At 46.0% G+C, this 20,565-nt stretch overlaps 1 protein-coding gene and 1 non-coding gene across 2 annotated transcripts in view; one reads left to right on the forward strand and one right to left on the reverse strand.

Annotated features, from left to right (window-relative positions):
• The first annotated feature begins 3,063 nt into the window (after positions 1–3,063).
• On the forward strand, positions 3,064–3,170 carry LOC122451586. Its single transcript, XR_006272480.1, has one exon. It is a non-coding gene; the product is annotated as a U6 spliceosomal RNA (small nuclear RNA).
• Positions 3,171–8,916: 5,746 nt separating this feature from the next.
• The window catches only part of LAPTM4B (lysosomal protein transmembrane 4 beta), a 61,812-nt gene continuing 50,163 nt past the window's right edge, over positions 8,917–20,565 (reverse strand). The window contains exon 7 of the mRNA XM_043483301.1: positions 8,917–9,512. Coding sequence (XP_043339236.1) covers positions 9,435–9,512 — 78 coding nt within the window. The 3' untranslated portion in view covers positions 8,917–9,434. The remainder of the gene's footprint in view (positions 9,513–20,565) is intronic.

Raw genomic sequence — 20,565 nt, forward strand, 5'->3', positions numbered from 1 at the left:
AAAGCAATTATACTCTAATTAAAAGAAAGAAAGAAAGAAACAAAGGATATCTCTAATGATCCAGTGGTGAAGACTCTGCGCTTCCACTGCAGGGGGCACAGGTTCAATCCCTGGCCTGGGAACTTAGATCTCAAATGCCACGCAGTGCAGTCAAAAAACAAAAGCGAAAAATCAAACTACAAGACATCACTTCACACCCACTAGGATGACTGTAATAAAAAAAAGATGAGCAAAAAGAAGTGTTGGCAAGGATGTGGACAAACTGGTACCCTAGTAACATTGCTGGTAAAAACAAAAAATGGAACAACCGCTGCGGGAAACAATTTGGCAGCTTCTCAAAAAACTTAAGCATATAGTTACTATAAGATCCAGCAATTCTACTCCCAGGTATGTAGAAGAGAGAAATAAAAGCATATGTCTATACAAAATCTTGTACACAAATGTTCATAGCAGCATTATTCATAATAGCCAAAAAGTGAGAACAAACTTCATGTGCAGCAACTGATGAATGGATAACTAAAATGGAATATTATTTGGCAATAAACAGGACTGAAATGCTGATATGTGCTACAACAATGGATACATCTAGAAAACAGCATAGCTAAGTGAGAGTTAGATCACCCAAAACTGCACGCTGTATGATTCCATGTCCAGACCAGGGAAATCCATCAAGACAGAAAGTAAATTAGTGGTTGCCTTGAGGTGAGTTTGGGGGAAGAAGGGGGAGTGACTCTTTGTACATGAGAAGTTTCTTTGAAGGGTAATGGGAATGCTCTAAAATTGATTGTAGTGACGGTTGCAATGACTGGATAATATTAAGAAACCATTAAGTTGTGCAATTCTATGGCATGTGAATTGCATCTTAATAAAGTTTGGGTTCATGGGAAGAGGGTAGGTTTTAATTCTGAGTCCTCACGTAAACACGCTTTCATCTCTTTTTGAAACAGACTGCTCCTCTTCCACATTTGCATGTCCCTCTCGGAATGCTCTCCTTCCTGGAAGCAAGTCTGTTGCACGTGGGCAGGAAGGGCTTCTTGCCCCGCTCCTCAGCTCCTATTCCTGTGTTCTCACACACCGGTCCTGGAGTTTGCACTCCTCTGATTACTGCTTTCCACCGCAGGACTTGCCAGCTGGAGGGGACTTCTGGGTTAGTGTTTGTGGTCCCCGCCACAGGGAAATGCACAAGGCTTTCCTGATGGAATCTTGAGATTACTCTTGTAAAGGCTGAAAGACAAACACGCTCTATCACAGATAGGCTTTCGGGGGTTTTATTTAAATCTGAAATGCCCAGGAAGTAGAATGTATCAGCTGAACTTGAGTTGCAAGTTGGCTGTTCAGAATTTTCCCTTATGTCCCCAAGTCCTCAGAGTTCCAGAGGGTCTCAGACTTGGTTACTGGTTGTTTTAACAATACACTGATCTACTAGGAAAGGGAAAAGAGCAAGTTCAAGGGAGCCACACATCTAGTGATTTAATTTTTCATTCAGAGCCCTCCTGCATTAAACTCACACAAAAGAACTCATCACAAGCATTGAGCTAAGAATGCCATTTCCCTTTGAATGCGAACTGCAGCAGGGTGTCATCCATCCCCTCATCTCAGCTGTCCTTTAATCTTTCTTCAGAGATCAGTCCTTCTATTTCTGTATTGCTGGGTTTTGCCCACCACCTTTACCACTTCTAGAGGTTGAGACACCACCCCCACCCCAACCCACAGTAAACACACTGGTAGGGTCTGTGGAGAGACTTCCCTTTGTTCCCTCCTACCGTCTACAGGAATGAGGTCTTTTTATGCCCCCAGTGGTCTTTTCTGGAAAAAGTAGTCTCTGTTTAGCTTGAGTACCACAATTGTTAAGAATTTGTCACAGTCACCGCGGGTGGGGGTTACAGATGGTTTTAATTCCTCTCCTATGCTTCTTCTCTTAGTCTAGTGGCTATATTTGAGCTTCTTCTATCTGCCAAAACAAATGCCAGGCGCTGGGGACAGAACACTAAGGAACATGGACACAGCCTCTGAGTTTCTAATCTACTTGGAGAGGACAGATGAGAAAGGCGAAAGGAACCAGAATGCAAGGTGTGCCTTGACTGGGATGCTATGGTATGTTATGCCATGAAAGTGAAAGTCCCTCAGTCATGTCCGACTCTTTGCGACCCCATGGACTACAGTCCATGGAATTCTCCAGGCCAGAATACTGGAGTGGGTAGCCTTTCCCTTCTCCAGGGAATCTTCCATATCCAGGGATAGAACCCAGGTCTCCCTCATTGCAGGCGATTCTTTACCAGCTGAGTCACCAGGGAAACCCAAGAATACTGGAGTGGGTAGCTTACCCTTCTCCAGTGGGTCTTCCCAACCCAGGAACTGAAGCAGGGTCTCCTGCATTGCACGTGGTTTCTTTACCAACTGAGCTATCAGGGAAGCCTATGTAATGCTATGGCAGAACAGAAAATGAATCCCTCCCAGACTAGAGGGTCACAGAAGGCTTCCAGAAGGCAGTGACATTCAAGATGAGGCCCAAAAGATAAATTATTGGTTTTATTTTCTATTTTTTCTTGCAATATATTTCTTATGCAATTTTGTTTATTTGCGCCTTGTGGGATCTTCCTTGAGCTGGGCCACTGAACTGGAAGTGCAGAATCCTAACCACTGGACCGCCAGGAAATTCCCTCATGTAATTTTATTTTTAAATGCGCAAGTTTACTGATGTCAGAGTCAGACCTGGATTCACTCCTAAGATGTTCAAGGGAGCTGGCTCTCAGGGACACAGATGATTTAGTGTATTAACCTCACAGAGTGGAAGAAAGCCTACAGCTTCATGGGAGAGGGCTGTATTCTGCCTCTGTTTGGTAAATGTGGAAACAGACCCTGTGGGATAGGCTTTCTAGGGCAGGCAGGGAAGGGAAGAGAGTTGGGTCTCAAGGCCCCAGTTATTCCTCCAAGATAATGTAAACACATTACATCACTAATCTACTCACTTATGCTTGGAACCTTATAGCACATAGCCTTCTTAAAAGATGAATCAGTCCAGGAACTTCCCTGGTGGTCCAGGGGTTAAGAATTCACCTGCCAGTGCTGGCTTTGGCAGCACATAGACTAAAATTGGAACGATACAGAGGAGATTAGCATGGCCCCTGCGCAAGGATGACACGCAAATTCGTGATGCGTTCCATATTAATAGATCGCCAACAGGAATTTGCTGTACGGCTCAGGAAACTCAAGCAGGGGCTCTGTATCAGCCTACAGGGGTGGGGAGGGGAGGGAGATGGGAGAGAAGCTCAAAAGGGAGGGGTATGTGTATAGCGATGACTGATTCAGGTTGAGGTTTGACAGAAAACAACAAAATTCTGTAAAGCAATTATCCTTCAATTAAAAAAAACAAAAATTGACCTGCCAATGGTCTAGATCCCTGGTCCAGAAAGACTCCACATACTAAACCAGAAAGACACAACTACTGAAGACTGCACCCCTAAAGCCCGTACTCTGCAACAAAGAGGGGCCACCACAATGTGAAGCCAAAGCACCACAACTAGAGAAAGCCTGTGCATAGCAACAAAGACCCAGCGCGGCCAAAAAAAAAAAAAAAAAGATTAAAAAATGCATTTTAAAGTAGTGTCTAATTTTCTCAAAGGAAAATCGCTCACTTAAAACAATTAACCACTCCAAAAGGCCCACCTCAGTTGATCTTTCTTCCTAGCTGAATACTTTCCTTATAAGAATTAAAAGCTGATATTCGCAGAACATGCTTAAGCCTGATTAAATAGAAAAGTGACAGCTTTACTTGTGTAATACAAACCTCTAGTAAAAAAAATCCACACCAAGTTTACAAACTTCATATGGCTTTACATGACTTGCCTTCCTTCTTGCAATGCCTTCATTCCAGTTAGTAGAAATCAAACTTGTTAGTTAAGAACTGAGAGGTTAGGTACAGAATTCTGAGATTCTTGATGTCTCAAAGATATGAAACAGATGCTTAGATGGACTCAACTGGCAACAAAATCCTGGCTCTGCCGTGTACTGTAGAAACTTGGGACCAGTTATTTTACTTTAAGAGTCTGTTTCTTCATCTGTAAGATGGGGATTAAGAGTTATGTGTAAAGTGCTGAGCAGCAGCAGTGACTGGCACATAGAAATGTGCAGGGAATAGTAAACGTCATTCTGCCAGATAATAAGGTAGAAGCCACAGGTCTGGGGGCTGATTAGAGAGAAAGGGACAAAGAGGCCCCGTGATCTCAAGTTGGGGTGACAGGAATGATCGGGAGACCACTAGCAGATACAGGGGTCAACATGAGCAGATCTGGGGGAAGAGGAAACAATGCTTCATCTCAGGTACAGTGAGTATTTAATGTCATGAGGTCATCAAGAGAAGACTGGGAGTGTTGATAAAAGCACGGTTAGAGCTGCCATTATTATTTATTGCAGGGGACTATATGCAGGAATGCAGAAGACCCAGGTTTGACCCCTGGGTTGGGAAGATCCTCTAGAGCAGGAAATGGCAATTCACTCTTGCGTGGAGAATCCCAAGGACAAAGGAGCCTGGTGGGCTATAGTCCACCGGGTCGAAAAGAGTCGGACATGACTGAGAGACTAACACTAATATGCAGGAAAGAAAGATTTAATTTATGAGACCTAACATGACTGCAGCAACAAAAGATACTTGCTTCTTGGGAAAAAGCTATGACAAACCTAGACAGTGTTGTATTAAAAAACAGAGACGTCACTTTGCTGACGAAGGTCCGTACAGTCAAAGCTATGGTTTTTCCAGTGGTCATGTATGGATGTTAGAGTTGGATCATAAAGGCTGAGCACTGAAGAATTGTTTTTTAACAGTGGTGCTGGAGAAGACTCTTGAGAGTCACTTGGACAGCAAGGAAATCAAACCAGTCAATCTTAAAGGAAGTCAACCCTGAATATTCATTGGAAGGACTGGATGCTGAAGCCAAAGCTCCAATACTTTGGCCACATGACCTGAAGACCTGACTCATCGGAAAAACCTTGACGCTGGGGAAGATTAAAGGCAAAAGGAGAAGGGGACGACAGAGGACAAGATGGTTGGTTGGCATCCCTGACTCAATGGACAGGAGTTTGAGCAAACTCTGGGAGATAGTGAAGGACAGGGAAGCCTGGCATGCTGCAGTCCATGAGGTTGCAAAGAGTTGGACATGACTTAGCAACTAAACAAACGTTTAAAAGAACTAAAGAAATATCTTGTTTAAAGTAAAATAGTGAACTAAAGATACGTTTAGCTACAATGAATACTGGGGGAAATGTGACATCACACGAAGGCCCCCACGATGGATTGGAGGGTGTCCCCCCCACACACAAGACACACTGCCCTCTGTGCTGGTGAGTCACACAGAGAGCAGACCCAGTGTTCCCAGTCTTCCCAGAGCTGGGGGTTTCTCAGGTGGAGACCACAGACAGGAGCCTCATCAGCTCCTTAGAAGGTCTAGATTGGAGGCCCCAAACTTAGGGTCCCAGGAATCTGGCACCTGTTGTTGATATCTTTTTTCACAGCAGGACTCGATATGCCAGAGCACTGAACCATGACTAGCAGACAATCCGATGGTGCACTCACAGCCAGGCTCTTCTAAGAGAAATGAGGCCCCCAGTGCTGGCTAATTACGCCCAACCTACCCACTGTCACACAATTCCTCTCCAAACTTATTCTACTGCAACAATATACCTTGGACAACTTGACCAACACCTTGCTCAGCTGAAGAAGAGTCCATGATAATAAATTTTACTTAGTAAGCAAAACTTGTTTTGTCGTTTGTTAACTGCTTTAAAAATTTTTTTTTAATTGAAGGATAATTGCTTAACAGAATTTTGTTGTCTTCTGTCAAACCTCAACATGAATCAGCCTGCTAATGGTTTTTTTAAAAGCATGTGTTTAAAAAAAAAAGTAGGTTTTAGATGGGATAAAATAAATAAAACTTTAGTCCATCATGCTGTTTTGAGTCAAACTCTTCATTCTGAAGCAGCAGCTTCCTCTAATTAGGGTTGTATCGATGAGGGTAGAGAGCGAAGACTTTTGCTTTGATGTCACTTCTCCAGGGTTGGCCAGGCGACAGTTTCTCTTCTGTCTCTGTACACGACTCAGCAGCAGGCATGCATGGGCTTCTCGGCAGAAGGCTGCAGACCTGGCTGGCTTTCACACACCAGTCATTTGGCAGAAAACTTGGCCCGCAGGCAAAACACTTTAAGTGAATTTCATGGGTGTGGAGACATCTATGCAATGCCTCCTTTCTCCTTCCCTTTTAGAAATGCATGTGAGCTGCCCAAAACCCATTTTACACAGAAGTGGGTGCTACTTCTGGTATTGAAATGTCTCACTTTACACTGGCTGTCCTTTGGCATTACACCTCACCTGCCCTCTCCCCGCCAGAACACAGAATTTTGTGTATGGGACCAGCGGCAATATAAACAGTCACAATATTTAGGTTGTTTTCCAGATTGGCTGCAAAAGCTAACAATATCTTTTCAAGTGGAAATAGTGTTTTTATAAAAGATCCATTTGTATAGCAGGATTTTTTTCCTCCAATGATGACTATTTCACATATAATACATCCCCTCCACGGAGAAAACTTGAATGCTTTGTCTCTAAAAACGGTCTCTTGAGACTGAGTACTGTTGATTAATGAACTGAAGGTGAAAAGACAAATGCAATGAGGTGTGGTTCAGCTAAGCAGTCAAACTAAACCAATTTGGGGACCATTAGAGTTTAAAAAAATAGGGGGTAGAAAGAAGGGTGGGGAGAACCTGTCTGGCATTCTGCAGGGCAACAGGATAGGGTGGGGGGCAGGGACAAGGAATTTGGGGGAGATGCTGCTCATGTGTTTATGTAGGAAGAAGGTACAGAAAGGGGAGCAGTTAGTCAACATGCCCTTTCATGTGGCGCGACATTCTGGAAACCCGACTGGCTCGTTCAATGGAAGCTGGATTTCTAGTGTGGGCAGACCCCATCTAAGCCCAAAGATGTGTTTTTCTCTTCTCTGTCCAGCAGACTCCAACCCCTCCCACAGGCTGCCCCCCACCACTCCCACAGGCTGCTTGTCAGTGGGCCCATTTGCACACCTGCTGGTGCTGGGCTGAACATCCATGACCTTAAAACGGGGTTTGGGGGTTTCAAGATGAAAAAACCCAAAGATCTCTCATCGGTTCTCGTCAGGTGACCAGAAAGTATATAAGCACAAGAGCAACTGAGGTAATGCCTGTTCTTGTTCTCTGTAGACAACAAAAAAGAACAGAGCTAGATATTAAAGTGGGGCTTCAAATACACTTAAAAGAGGTTATGTATCTGCATTAGCAATGAGACAGGGACACAGCGGACTGCTGAGTATGCTCTGGAGGGTCACTTTAATCCAAGCATCACCACCTCTCCACAGTGGAGACAGGAAGACAACTCCTTACTTTGCAGAGGTAAGGATGGGGGCAGCGTTGGGGGTCAGCTTGCGTTGTCACGTCAGGAAGGCCCAGCGGCATCAGCACCTGTGGGGTCTCCGAGTATCACATGACATCCTGTGGTCGGTGGCGCCGAGTGTCACGTGAACGAGATCCCCCCTGAGGACCCTGCGAAGGGAGTCTCAAAACCATCACTTTTCTCCACTTGATCACATGCCATTTTTCATAGTGCAAAACATGCTTAAGCAAAGTGCCAGAAAATCACAGGGAGTAACACGCAGATGACTGTGACTTCCCACGTGCCTTCCAAGGGACCAGGGAAACGACCTGATAGGCCTTTTCCATCCGTAACAGCCCTGCATGTGTTTAACTTGGTGGGAATCTTCTGGGTACAAGGCTTCAAGGAACAGAATTTCTGAGGTTGGGTGTATATGGAATACTAACATGATGCACCAGAAGAAATGACTGAGGCTGATTCTCAGGGATAAAAACCACCCAGGCTTCACCTCTTATTTTTTTCTTACATTTCCAAATTATCTGAAACACCTATCCGGAAACAAGCCAAAATCCCTCCTATTTTAACCTCCCTTGGAACACAGGAGAATCTGAACAGCTTGTTACAACTGCACTGCGGACAGAAAGCAATCAGATTTGAAGCAGCTGAGCTGGCAGAGCTTGGCAGAGGCAGGGTTAGGAATGCTGCAAGTTCATGTCTGTTCCTCTCCATTTCTCTTGGCCCAAGATGCTCTGATTTTATCAGCATGAAGATAAAAAAACACCTACGTGTGAGACAAGCCACAGAGCCTCCTCCTAGGGCCAAGTCATATGTGTCTAACACAGTCCCAAATGGGCAAGAAGTGTTTCCAGGCAGTCACCAGAGTCAAAGGCGGTCTTCTTAAATGTGGGAAAAATCTCACTTTAATTGCAAACGCCTTCATTTATTTACAAGCACATCCAATAATGAACAAAATGAAGAGCTGTGACTTTTGAACGTGTAGATATATAAAAATCTCTGGAAATTCAGGTAGTCAAGACAAGGGTATTTCACAAGGAAAGCAACCCCCCCTCCAGCCCCCGCCTCCCATTTTTCAGAAGACTTTTAAAAGATCACAAGGCATACTCAGAAGTTCACAGTAGCAGGTTGTACCTTGTAGGGAGAGAAGAAAACCTTCTTTCATATTGTCAGGTAAATATATATCAGTAACTCCACCTGACAAAGGCTGGTGGTGGGTGTGCCCCCCGAGGCAGGCGAGGGCAGAACACGGAGCAAGAGGGGTTTCTGAGCGGAGATGGGAAAAGGGGAGCAGAGAGAGACTTGACACCACGAAGGACCAAATCCATCAGTTCCCCCCACACGCCACACTGTGACCCCAGACACATGCGGACAAGAGCAGCCACCAGGGTGGCCACTGACTGTCCGCCTTGCCATGGATTATCAGAGGGTCTCAGTTTGGCCCACGATCAAAATCCTTGACCAGCAAACTCAAAAACTGTCACCGAATTTAAATCATAAAGTAAATGTCTAAGGAAATTCTTGTTTTATTTATGTATTTATATGGACTCCTTACACAAATAACATTCCTGTCCTCCTAAGGGTTTCTTCTATAAATTGGAATGGCCGAGGAAAAGCACTAACTTTGACTTGATTATACATGTTCAAAAGAGAAACAGGGAGTGAAGAGAAAAGCGTCGGAAAAGTCTTCGACTCTGGGGCTCAGCAGGTACAACAGATGCCGTGGACAAAAGATTCATCCAGGTTGTCGGGTAGTTCTGATGCCGAGGGAAGACTAGGGGAGCCCACCCCACCCCCCACCCCCCCACCCCCGCCCGAGAGAATTTCTACAGTTACTCTATCATGGTGCTCCAGCTAAAGCATAGGTTTTAAACTACAGAGTTTCAACTTAACATCTAAAATTTTAAACTGTAGCATTTCTGCGACAAATAAGCTCAGAGAGCTCATCTCAGAAGAAAAATTAAAGAACTATTGCTCTGATGAATGAAAAGTCTGGCTGTCGCTCTTGCTCGGCCGACTTCCAGGCTCAGGCAGACACGTACGGGGGCGGCGGCTCCTTTGTGGCGCCGTTCACAGTGGCGTCATCGTACGGGGGTAACAGCACCTGGGGAAAAGAGAAGATGCGGGTCAGAGGTTAAGGGTGCACACCTGCTCCCCTGGGCTTTATTTTAGCTCAAGTTTCTCCATGACGTGTACCCGTATCAACTGTTCAGCAAGTGGCTGGATTTTGGGGGGAGGAGAGATTTTTGAATCCATAAAGTAAAGGAGAGAGATTTCTGGCCTTCTCTTGAGTTTTCCAATCCTTGTCCACTTGTACCTGGATGTCACAGTGCCTGAGGGGGCCAGAGGGCTGTGTTTCTAGGACAAGGAAGCAGGTGGGAGTGGCTCTGAAAGGAACAAAGGCTCTGGGGTGACATGTATATGTGTTCACACAAATAGGGCAGGCGCCTGACTGACCACAGGGCCGCGGGTGGTGAGACCTGGGCAGTGAAGCGGGAAACACAAGAGCTTCGGTATCAACCTGGACTCCAAGCAGAGACTCAGCCACATCCTATCAGTATCGCCACGGGTAAGCGAGCCAACCTCCGTTTCTATATCTGCACCACAGGGATCCCTGAGAATTAGAGGTCTAAAAGACACCTCACATGCTGTGATACACACCTGACCAGGCTGAAGGTATCTATAAATGGCTGGAGAGGAAGGCACAAAAATCCTAAGCTCAAGAACAACCTTTCTGTTCACATTTCAAGGACAAAAATAACTGCACATAACCGTTTATGAACTGTCAACATAAGAAGACAATGGCTGACTTTGACTCTGCAGAGTATTTACAAAACAGAGAACATCAACTCCATGTGGCTGGCCTCTATTTAGTCAGCTAACATTTATTGTACACTTACTATGTGATGGTTTCTGCCCTTAGGAATTCAGAGATGAGATGCCTTGAGACACCCTAACCAGCTCCAGGTCTTTGTGGAAAGAGAAAGAATATTCACAAATGAAGTGGAACCAAAAAAACCCCACATTTTGTTATTAATACTTTTTCTATTATGAAAGTGAAAGTCGCTCAGTAGTGTCTGACTCTTTGTGACCTAGAGTCCATGGAATTCTCCAGGCCAGAATACTGGAGTGGGTAGCCTTTCCTTTCTCCAGCGGATCTTCCCAACCCAAGGATCAAACCCAGGTCTTCCACACTGCAGGCGGATTCTTAACCAGCTGAGGGGGGAAGCTGGTAAGGAAAGCTCTTCTATTCTATTATGGACATGACTTAAAGTGGTAAATGTCTATCAATTCCATGAATTGCCATGCCTTGTATCTATCCCCTTGGCTCCTAGAGGACACTAAAATTCTCTTCTCAAGATTCTCTTTTTGTCTACACTACTCCCACTTCCCCCCCACCACACACACACACACACACACACACACACACACACTCAACACACTTCACTATTTGGTTTTCTCCTTTCCTAGTGTTTCAACAAGTGCGGGGCCGCAGTCCTTGTCTTCCTTAACCCAGGGCCTGTCGGCCAGTAGGCACACGGACGTCGTCGGCGGAATACCTGGGTGCACCGTCCTGCAGGCTGGCCCTTGGAGTCTCTCGCGTATGGTTGGTGGGGGGCGGGGTGGAGCTGGGACACTGGTAGGGGGCCTCTGCAGGGTTAGGGTCCCCTCAGGAGACAGAAACCACCCCGTGGTGTGAACAGAGAAAAGTTTAACAAAGAATTACGGTATGAACAGGAGGTGTGGAGAACTCACTGAGGAGCTAAAAAGGAGAACGCTGACAGCTATGAGCGCTGACTGAGGGAGCTCACGGGAGGAGCAAACGTGGAAAGGGGTCTCCCCCAAAGGCTGGGGAATCACTGTTGGAGGCGGTGTGGCGGAACCCACTGGATGGTAGAGAGGCTTCCTGGGCAGAACCAGGCCAAGCGAGCGAACCACCTGACCCGGCGCTGGGAGCCGGCCGCAGAGGCGCTGTTCACGGGGACGGGGAGGTGCCGCTGGCCCTGGAAACTGCCCGAGACGACGTGCGTGCTGGAGGGCGGTCAGGGAGACGGGGTGCCCCTGCCGCTGCCCCGGGGGCCACGGACAGTAAGATCTGAACGCTGCGGGGCACACACAAACTGGGACGGAAAACGCCTTCCTCCTCTGGCGCCCCCTACCGGGGAGGCTGGAGAGCAAGGTGGCGGGCGAAGGGGTGACGTCACCGGGCCAGCTCCCCCTGGACTAATGGGAGGGGGGAGGAGATGGACTTGAGAGCCGCACCGTGGGAAGCGGGTCACGGGTAACACAGCAGGAGGCGGGTAACTGGCTCAGCACCCACAAGAATGTCAAACGGGTCTGAGAACCATTCCGGAAGTGGTGGCGAAGCCGCAGCTGTGAGTCCTTCCTCCCGGGCGTTGCCCAGTTAGACTCAGGGCCAGGGTTCGGCTGCTGCTGGAGGCGCTGGAAGGGAAGAGCGCTCAGGATGCACTCAGTACACGCGCCCGTCCGAGGCCAGGAAGCGTCCCCGTGTGCCCCCACAAAAGGACCCCGTGCGCCCTGCATCCAACAAGCCAACGCTGACTGAGGACACAGAGGGTGCTGGGTCATGCCCCCCCCCGACACACACACGTGAACACACCTCGCTGTCTGTGGACGAACATTCGTTCTAGAGAACTGGAGGAACTGATCTTTGAAGTGGCCCCGGCCACAAGATTCTGCTTGCCCTTAACAGCATCATGAAAGGGTGCAAAATGAGGACCTTATTTAATTTATGGAAGTGGATTTGCACCTTTTCCATGTTAGTTGAAAAATGGAAATTTCGTACCTCTCCTCTGTAGCCCTATATGACCCACTTAAGATGACTATGAAGCCAAACGCCTGTGACTTTGTAACTTTACTAAGACCTGTGTTTTGTGTTTCAGCCCACCGCCTGGGGAGGGCAGCGATGGGCGCATCACGCTAATGAGCGAGACTGACGCCCGCGGGTGTGGACAAGATGTCCAAAAACAGACAGGGACAGCTTGAGGCAGGCTGGAGGGCAGGGAAGCTCCTCGGGAGGACGAGCAGGACCAGGCTGCGGGTGAAGAGGGCTGCCCGGCAGGCAGGGAGGCGGGGGCACAGGTGCAGGGAATGGGCTGGGAGCAGAGCGCTTCCTGGGAACCCAGCGGCTATGATGTAATGCTCAGGGTGGTGCAGAAGGGGCGGGAGAGACAGGCCAAGGTCAGAGCATGGAGGGGACCCGTGTCCCCCTCGAGGAGCATTCCCGGTCTCTGGCAGCAGCATGTCCACTAGGAAGCCTGCCAGTCTCAGCTGGAGCAGAGCGTATATTCTACTCTAAAGCGACAGCCCGGCTCTCTGCAACTGCATGTCTGACCTGAGGACTCGGCCTCCAGCATGTGTGTGAGCAATAGAAACATTCGATTTTGTAAGACTCGGTGTCAGCTTTACGCTGTACCATCTCACTGAGCAATCAGCTGCTTCCTATCTGTCACTTTCCTTGGAGGAATTACCATAAAACACAGTGTGGCTACTCAAAAAGAAGTGAAATCAGCCATCACAGCCAATTTATTTTTTTTCCCCCCGCCAGGAGCCAAATGCAACACTCAAAGTTTCCAAAATGTTCACGGATGATTAAACACAAAACCGTCTTGAAGAAGAGAAAGTGCTGCAAATTTGTCTTCTGCTTGCCAAAAACTTATTTTCACATTAGGTTTGGCCGTATGTCACTGTTTCTTGCTATTTACTTTCAAACTCATTTACAAGTCTCATTCGTATCATTAACATCCTCATGGGCTTTCTCTCTCAAAAATTCTGTTGCCTTGGACCCTATATCCAAACTCAAGATGCCTGGTGAAGATACTGACACCCTCACACTTGTCTTCGCCTCCTCGTGCCCACGTACTAAATACAGACCAGAAAATACTCTTCACAGAGCACTTCATACTCCTGAATTACTTTCAATGCACAGTTCTCCAAATGGAGTTGGTTTTAAATTCTGGAGGGATAGTGTCGTCTTTGTTTAAGCTATATGACGTTAGTTTTAATGATGATTTCAAGGACTACTTGGTGAAATAAGGATTGCCATACTGCTTCTCTTACAGTATGTTAAAACTTACTGAAAACACTGGCGATTGTCCTTTTCAAGTAAAATCAATGAAGCAGCTTGGGAATCTGAGGAAATAACTGCAGGATCGATTAAGACAGAAAATGCCAATTAAGATGCCCTACAACACAAAACTTAACAGAAACGTAATTATTTTGACATTATTAGAAGAATAATATTAAAATAGAATTATTTTGACATTGTTTGACATTTAGTTAAGCCCTGTTTTTTATTTTTAAAAATTTGATCATTCACACTGAATGACCAAAAAATAATCTCTGAAGATTAAAAATATACATCATGCCCTACCTTGCTGTCTAATAAACAGCAGCTACTCAATGAGTTCAAAAATTGGCAAAGGTGTCTGTCAAGGCTGTGTACTGTCACCCTGCTTGTTTAACTTATATGCAGAGTACATCAAGTGAAATGCCCAGGGGGATGAAGCACAAGTTAGAATCAAGACTGCCAAGAGAAATAACAATAAGCTCAGATATGCAGATGAAACCACCCTTAAGGCAGAAAGTGAAGAGGAACTAACAGCCTTTTGAAGAAGGTGAAAAGCCAGTTTAAAACTCAACAATCAAAAAGCTAACATGGCATTCACTTCATGGCTACTAGATGGGGAAACAATGTTAACAGTGACCGACATTATTTTCTTGGGCTCCAAAATCAATCTGGAAAGTGACTGCAGCCATGAAATTAAAAGACGGTTGCTTCTTGGAAGGAAAGCTGTGACAAACCTAGACAGCATATTAAAAAGCAGAGACATCACTTTGCTGACAAAGGTCAGTATAATCAGAGCTATGGATTTCCCGATAGTCATGTATGGATGTGAGAGTTGAACCATAAAGACGGCTGACCACCAAAGAATTGATGCCTTTTAACTGTGGTGCTGGAGAAGACTCAAGAGTCCGACTGCAAGGAGATCAAACCTGAAGGAAATCAACCCTGAATATTCACTGGAAGGACTGGTGCTGAAGCTGAGGCTCCAATACTCTGGCTACCTGATGTGAAGAGCTGACACATTTGGAAAAGACCCGACACATTTGGAAAAGACCCTGATCCTGGCAAAGATTGAAGGAACAGGAGGAGAAGGGGATGACAGAGAATGAGATGGTTGGATGGCATCACTGACTCAACTGGGACATGAATTTGAGCAAGCTCTGGGAAATAGGGAAGGACAGGGAAGCCGGGTGTGCTGCAGTCCATGAAGTTGCAAAGAGTTGGACACAACTGAGCAACTGAACAACAAATCAATAAACACAATATGCATTATATATATGCATATATATATATATATATATGCAGAAATGCATTATATATCTCAGCCATGCACCGCTTCACTTCAAGCAATATTCAATACAACCAAGCTCTAGTCTAAGCACAGACCCCAGGAGTTTGTCTTATTAGGATCTCAACTACAGAGTGAGTGAGTGATGGTGAAACTCCCTTTCACACAGATGGAAAATCCCTCTTGTCAATGACCCCAGCAGGGCATCTGCTCCGTAGGAAGATTAGCATCTATCTATATACAGTACCTTCTTTCATTGGGAGCGGTCATGCTAGGGGACATGCACTACCAGGAGAGTAGCTCATCATTCATTTTGATTCAACTCAACAAATATGGAGAGTATTATAAGGGGATCTTCATCCTCAGCTACGTCAACATACAGAACAGTTGGAGGGAGAAACAGATTAACAAAGGTTGCAAAATGAACACCCTGGAATAAAAGTGGTTCCAACCGGCCGTACGTCTGCAAGTCATTAAAATTTGGAAAACTCACTCACTCCATCAAACACTAAGAAATGATAAAATGCTTAAGAGTAAAGAATTATGTAGAGGGGAAACAGTAAATGTAGTTTCACTGTAATGTCAGAGTTAAGGTTCTGAAGGCTTATTCGGAACTCTATGGTTGATAGGATTACAGTGTAGGTAATGTTATATAAATTATCTTTTGACATTCACAAAACTATGTGCCAAATTTTATATGTGTGCATTTATTATCCTGGGCAGAGTGCTCAGAGCTCTCATCAGATTCTCAAAGAGCCATCCAAGATCCTGGGGTCCCAGACTGTAGCGGAGGGGGGTGCAAGGCATAAGGCAAACTGCACTGGCAGTCGGTCTGCTGGTTCTACATCCTAATAAGGGTGAAATAGTTTAAGAAGAAATCAAGGCTCAGGATGAGGGCCTGTGGCACCTCATCCACCTTGGAGCAGGAGAAGCCTTAGTTTAAAAAAAAAAAAGAACTGATCGATTATCTCACAGAGTCAGACATTTGGGAAATAGTACTATGTAGTGGATAGATCTGATAGATCACGGCAAGGTAAAAGGTTAAAAACTCGGCAGCTGAAAAAACAAAGCAATTTTTGCTTGGGAAAAAAAAACTGTACAAGAACAGGGATGTACATGACAGAGCTCTGCACTGAGCAATATTTTCTTAAAATCAAGGAAAACACTAACTGGAGATGTAACAACAAAAATCTTGATGTGACTGTATTAGGCAGATGAAGGCAGTGGAGAATACAGGGAGAATAAAACTTAAATCCTGTTCAATAAGTCAAAAGGAATCTCAAATTGATCCTTGAAAAATCAGTAATGTAGATGAAATATGGAGGTAAATACCAGAAGTTGCCAATGTTTACTTCTGGACTGGAAAAGTGGGGAATGGGCAGGAAAATGGCAGCAGACCATTGAGAAATAAACCTTGCACTACCTTGATTTTTAGCTATGCACATGTTATACTGTGTTAAAAATATTTTAAAAATAAAAGGATAAGCATAGCAGTCTTGAAGGAAAGAAGTCAATCAAGGAAAAAAGTCCTTGCAAACCTGAGGTTAGGGGGCAGGCTCAGGGCCACCGCATCCCTCTCGCTTCCTGGCCAGTGGGTAAGTTACACATTCGCTCTGAGTTTCTGCAGGGACCCAGAAAAGGACCCCAACTTGCCAGAGATGATCCGTCCAAGCCAGGAAGGGTGGTGGGCATGGAACACGTGCAGAGAAGACACTAACAAAGCAGCCAGGGAGCACAGTGCAGTTGGGGTTCCCTGCCCAGTGAAATGTGTTTCCACAGAGCACTGGTCAGGAGGGCCCCTGGCCTGTGTGAGATTCTCCTCCAGTCTTGTGAGACCCAAGCTCATCTAGGGTGCCCCGAACACCAACAGAAACTAGAGAACTAGGATGTCATGAGGGGCCCCCAGGAAACAGACATGAGCCCTGGGAAACAAAGGACTTCCTCATTTAATACACCCTCTTCACGCCACTCAGGCCCAGGCCACTAGCAGCCCACGTTCTGGCTCTGTCCTGTCTAATTTATTTTTATGACTCCCAGCATGGCAAGTTCAATACCAATCAGACTCCTTTTCCCTATGATTTCTCTCACATATGTTTCCCTTCTTGTCATTCCACAGAAAGCCCAAATAACCCCAGGTTCAGGTTAAAATCACTTCCAGAGATCTGAAATATTCTAGCCGCAATTACTCTTCTCCTCTGAATTATGCTATGCAACTGTGTGTGTACTCAGACGTTCAGTAATGTCTGACTCTTTGCGATCCCATGGAGCCCGCCAGGCTCCTCTGCCCATGAGATTCTCCTGGCAAAAAGACTGGAGTGGGTTGACATTTCCTGCTCCAGGGGATCTTCTTGACCCAGGGATCGAACACTCGTATCTTATGTCTCCTGCACTGATAAGTGGATTCTTTACCACTAGTGCCACCTAGGATCAGACAAATGAATTAGTTTTTAAAAGTAAAACATCAGTTAGGTATTTCCATGTTCTTTATAGATAATATGAAGTCATAAGAGTAACACTAGAAATGGCAGGAACTATAGTACAGCACTCTGAACTCAAAGACAAGACCACTCTTCTGAAACACTTACATAAGCAGCTTATCAACTAAATTATATCCTCTCTTGTAGTATTAACTGTCTTGTATGTTTACTGCTCTCCCCTCCAAAAAGTTTCTAAAAGGAGTCTTACATTTCCATGCCCTTTGTCAGCACAGGTTGTTAGACAGAGGTGTGTCCAGATATGAGTTCTTTCATTGCATTTCAGCTACATGGCTGTGATCAAATTCTAGAGGCAACTGGTGGTGGTGGTGGTGGTTGAGTGAAACTCAAACTCTGAAATTAGACCTGGGTTTAAATTCCAGCTCTGTGAGGTATAAACCCTGGGGTCCCGAGAAAGTTAGTAAAATCTACCTGAACTTTGGCTTCCATGCTTATAAAATGGAAACCACAACTGACACTCCTCAAAAGACGGTTGTAAGGACGTCAGGAAGGCAACACACCTCACACACAGGCTGAGCACTTGGGCGCTCAGTAAATGCAAGCATTCGCCAAAAACTGCAGGATAGTCAACACAGTGTTATTCTGTCTAACTAGGTTCAATCACACCCCTTCCTTAAGAAAGGGACACCAATAAACATTCTCCTCACAAGCTGCTTCACGTCACAATAGGAGCTCCTCTCCCCGCCTCAGCTCTGGGGGCTGCAGAAAGTGCGGCAGGGTAACACGTGAGCTGCTCTGAAGCAAGCCAATGGCTGGATAAAAGCCTCAGGGCAAGGTCACTGAACCACCCACCGATTCCACCTAACTCTGACTTGCTCTCTCTCTCTGAAGAATCCTGACAGCATCTCCATTCTTGACTATGAAGGATACGTCCTACTGCCCAGCAGAGGAACCATGAGTAACTCCTCTGGAAAAGGCCTTTGAGATCATGATTCCTTTGACCTCAAAAGCTGGGAGTGGACGTGGCATCACCTCCCCCACAGCTGATCTTCCAGCCCCCCACCCCTAGCCTTACCCCTCCCTCCTTTACCAAACTTAACAAAAGGAACTGAACGATGAGAAAGAAGACAAGATGGACGCCGTTTTCCCTACAGGCTCCCATGTCTGCAGAGGGGTGGGCACCTCTCATTTAGTCACGGTTCTAAAATCAGAAGTGCCTGCGGCTGGAACACCACGTCCATTCGTTCGCCCCTCACCCCAGGACGGCCGAGCAGCCACCAGAGGGCAGGTGCTGTGCCCGCTGCTGGGAGGCAGACGAGGACTGAAGGCTGGAGAACGCCCACCGAGGAGCTAGGGAGTGCATATGTGAACTGTCCCCCAAAGACTGAGAAACGCCGGCAAAGGTGTAGATGGTGTGCTTTAGCTGAAGACCTGGGTGCTTGAGATTACAATGGCTGAGCCTTGGAACAACAGGCAAGACCCCAGCCGGATTTGTCAGCAAGGCCGGGAAGTGGAACTGCCTTCTTGATAAACTCACAGTCCTCCCCACCAGGAGGGGATGGGAGCTTTGGTGATGCCACGAGTGAGAGGCGCCCATGGGCATACATAGGTGAGCTTGTACAAAACCAACTGCCCTTTGCTCTCACCAAAGTGTGGACAAATAAGGAAGACACCACTGTAAATGGAAACTTCCTTATCCTTCTGTTTCTTTGCCTCCTTTGGGGGGAAGGAGGCAAGGGGCATGGTGTTCATGAGAGCACCACAGCTCATGAGACTTACAGCTGTTGGTAACACATCAGTTAACAGCCCCTCATAGCTGATTCATACGTAAGATGAACTTGGCAGGATGAAGTTATGACTCCACTCCCTCCTCTGGCTTCAAGAAAATATTACAATTTAAGACTGTAGAGCGGAGATTGATGTTGTTGTAGAGATAATGTTAAAATCTGTTCTTATTTATTCAAAGGACAAAAAAAAAAAGCAAACCACTAGCAAACTCAGATTTAAAATATAACCCCACTAGTTACAAATGACTGTTACATAGCAAAGTGGGAATGACATCACAGTTGGGAAACGCTACAGTAATAAACAACAGAAACCCTGAAGACTTAAATCTGGGGATGACAAAACCAGATTTACATTTCAGATCAATTTGACAGCAACAGAGAGAGAGGAAAAAAAAAAAAAACTTAAGAGAAAGTAGACTTCAGGACTGGAGGCTAAAACCCTAACCCTAACAAATTTAAAGATGACTCTTGAGTTATAGAGGGCTCCCAGGAAGCTCAGCGGTAATGCGTCCACCTGCCAGTGCAGGAGACACAGGAAACACGGGTTTGATCCCGGGGTTGGGAAGATCCACTGGAGTAGCAAATGGTGTGTGTGGTCAAGTCATGTCTGACTCTTTGCAACCCCAAGGACTGTAGCCCGCCAGGCTCCTCTGTCCACGGGATTTCCCAGGCAAGAATACTGGAGTGTTGCCATTTCCCTTCTCCAGGGGATCTTCCCGACCCAGGAACCGAACCTTCGTCTCTTGTGTCTCCTGCGTTGGCAGGTAGCTTCTTTACCACTAGCACCACCTGGGAAGCCCAGGAAGTGAGAACCCACTCCGGTGTTCTTGCCTGGAAGAATTCCATGGACAGAGGAGCCTGGGGAGCTATAGTTCAAGGGGTTGCAAAGAGTTGGACGGACGGGGACACACACACACACACACAGCTGGACACGACTGAGCACGCACCTTAGTTACAGGCTTGGGTGATTAAGTGGACACTGCTATCACTCACTAGAGAAAAGCAGCAGAATGGAAGAAACGGAGTGAGCCCTGCCACGTGACCTCTCTCTGGAGATGACCACTGGACAGCTGGGGACGTGGGCAAGGACCTGATGTTGGTCACATAATCTAAGCTACGTCCTTCAACTGAGATAGAGAGAGCAAGCCAAATGGTTTATTAAATATTGTTCACTCATCGACAAATGTTGGTCATACTGTGTACCAAGCACTGAAGTAAATTATTCGCTTTTGACTATAGTTTGTTAAATATAAGCTTGATTTAGACCTGTTGGCAAAATAATAAATATGTGAGAATTAAAACTTTCTTAGGATAGACATCCTTAAAAGAGAACCAAAAGATTAGGTGTCGCTCTTTGCCACCCCACTTGCAGGAGAGGAAACCTCTATCCAGGCCTTAAATTCCCCAGGATGGTTCAAATAGCTGTCCTGCAAAGACCTAGAAAACTGAGCTCAAACTGCCAAGGAGGCATGGGTCTGTGAACAATGTGGGCCAAATCTGGCCTGCCATCTGTTTTTTGCATGGCCTGAGAGCTCATTTTTTTTTTAAAAAAAAAAAAG

The sequence above is a fragment of the Cervus canadensis genome, chromosome 12 (genome assembly GCF_019320065.1).
Source record: "Cervus canadensis isolate Bull #8, Minnesota chromosome 12, ASM1932006v1, whole genome shotgun sequence".
Lineage (NCBI taxonomy): Eukaryota > Metazoa > Chordata > Mammalia > Artiodactyla > Cervidae > Cervus > Cervus canadensis.